The sequence below is a fragment of the Mirounga leonina genome, unplaced genomic scaffold (genome assembly GCF_011800145.1).
Source record: "Mirounga leonina isolate KUSES-001 unplaced genomic scaffold, KU_Mleo_1.0 Mir_99188, whole genome shotgun sequence".
NCBI classification, from domain to species: domain Eukaryota; kingdom Metazoa; phylum Chordata; class Mammalia; order Carnivora; family Phocidae; genus Mirounga; species Mirounga leonina.
In genome coordinates this window covers 20,284-22,261 of record NW_023270984.1, presented here as the reverse complement: position 1 = coordinate 22,261, position 1,978 = coordinate 20,284, and the positions used below count along the sequence as shown (strand labels likewise).

The window sequence follows — 1,978 nt, the reverse complement described above, 5'->3', positions numbered from 1 at the left end:
TAGTTAAAAATTAGTGTAACTATAAAAATTCCATTGACAACCTCATTACATAGGGGGATTAAGACTATATTCATCATGATGAGCACTGTGCATAGAACTATTAAAGCATGCTATTGTGTATCTGATACTCATCTAACACTGTATGTTAATTTATCTGAATAAAAAAACAAAAATAAATAACAATCTGGGTAGCCATAAAACTTTCATTACTACTACATTACAAATTATTTATTGACTCCTACTGAAAATGCATTTATATTAAAATGGACTTTACCATTTGAGGAGATTGGCTCTAATTCTAAATTATTTCTTCATGATGCACTTATTTACTACTTGATATGACATTTCTTCTCCAGAGCTTCTTCATGGCATTTATCACCTCAGAATTTCTCAGAGTGTAGGTCAGTGGGTTCAACATGGGGGTTATGACTGTATAAAACAGTCAATTATTTGTCAATGGTAAAGGTCTTAGCAGGTCTTGCATACATGAAGACACATGGAACAAAGAAGAAGACCACCACAGTGATGTGGGAACCACAGGTCTGGAGGGCTTTCCGCCTCCCTTCTGGACTAAGGTTCTTTAGAGAGTGCAAGATGACACCATAAGAGGTGAGCAAGAACACAAACACGATACTGCAGAACATCCCCCTATTGGCCACCACTAACAGGCCAACAACATATGTGTCAGTACAGACCAGTTTCAATACAGGGTACATGTCACAGAAAAAATGATCAGTGACATTGGGACCACAGAATGGGAGCCCATAAATAGTACTAACTTGAATTACTGAATGGAGAAAACCTCCAACCAAGGACATTGCCAGCAGCACAACACATACCCACTGCCTCATGATCACCAGATAATGCAAGGGCTTACAGATGGCCACATAGTGGTCATAGGCCATCACCAGCAGAAGAAAGACCTTTGTTCCACCAAAAAGGTGCTCTGTAAATAGCTGGGTCATACAAGATTGGAAGGATATGGTATTTTCCCCAAACAAGAAGTCTGAAATCAACCTGGGGAAAATAGAAGAGGAATAAATGACATCCATACATGATAAGTTACCAAGAAAAAAGTACATAGGTGAGCCCAGGGTCTTACTGACAGTTACAGACACCACCATGAGCAAATTGCCCACCACAGTGAAAATATAAAGGAGTAAGAACATAACAAAAAGGATCTTCTGTTTCTTTGGATCCTGGGTGAGGCCCAAGAGGACAAAGTTACATTGTTTCTTGGTTCTATCTAGTCTGCATAGGAGCTGACTTCACATATTAGAAGCAGGTTTCCTACAAAACAAGAGGGGAAACTTTTAAATGCATTATAAGATTAATCTTTTATTGACTCATTCACTTAAAGAATGTGGCAGGAGTTCCTGTTTGTCACAGACGTTGTGATTCCCAAGTTGAATAAGCTACACTCAGTGACCGCATACATAATAATCACCAATGTAAACTAATGTGTCTTTATAAAAAGTTGCACAATGTGAAGGTCAGGGATAGGAATATGTCAAACAAATAGCAATCAGAGAAGGCTTCCCGGAGAAAGCAATGCTTTCACTGAGTTTTAAAGAAAAAGTGGAAGGACAAGAAAAGAGGGCAAGGGAATTCCATGAAAAGGTACACAATTTATAAAGTCACAAAAGTGGGTGTCTGGGTGGCTCAGTCGGTTAAGCGTCTGCCTTAGGCTTGGGTGAGATCCCAAGGTCCTGGGATCGAGTCCCACACTGGGCTCCCTGCTCAGCGGGAAGTCTGCTTCTCCCTCTGCCCCTTCCCCCACTCATGCTCTCTCTCTCTCACAAAAATAAATAAAATACTACAAAAATAAGTAAAATATTTAAAAATAAATAAATAAAAATAAATAAAGTCACAAAAGTGAAATATTTGAGACTAATTACAGGTAATTGACATTTTCAAACCTACTGAATCAAAGTAGGAATGGAAAGTCACTGCCCTGGATTGTCTATTCCCTCACCGA

General features: G+C 38.9%; 1 protein-coding gene across 1 annotated transcript; it reads right to left on the bottom strand.

Annotated features, from left to right (window-relative positions):
• Window positions 1-446: 446 nt before the first annotated feature.
• LOC118006850 (olfactory receptor 4A47-like) lies at window positions 447-1,169 on the bottom strand. The gene has a single exon (XM_034999648.1). The coding sequence runs from the start codon at window positions 1,167-1,169 to the stop codon at window positions 447-449; it is 723 nt and encodes a 240-aa protein (XP_034855539.1).
• Window positions 1,170-1,978: the final 809 nt, after the last annotated feature.

Excerpts from the sequence above, each read along its gene's own strand:
- LOC118006850 (XM_034999648.1), bottom strand. The coding sequence starts at position 1,169 with ATGTTCTTACTCCTTTATATTTTCACTGTGGTGGGCAATTTGCTCATG.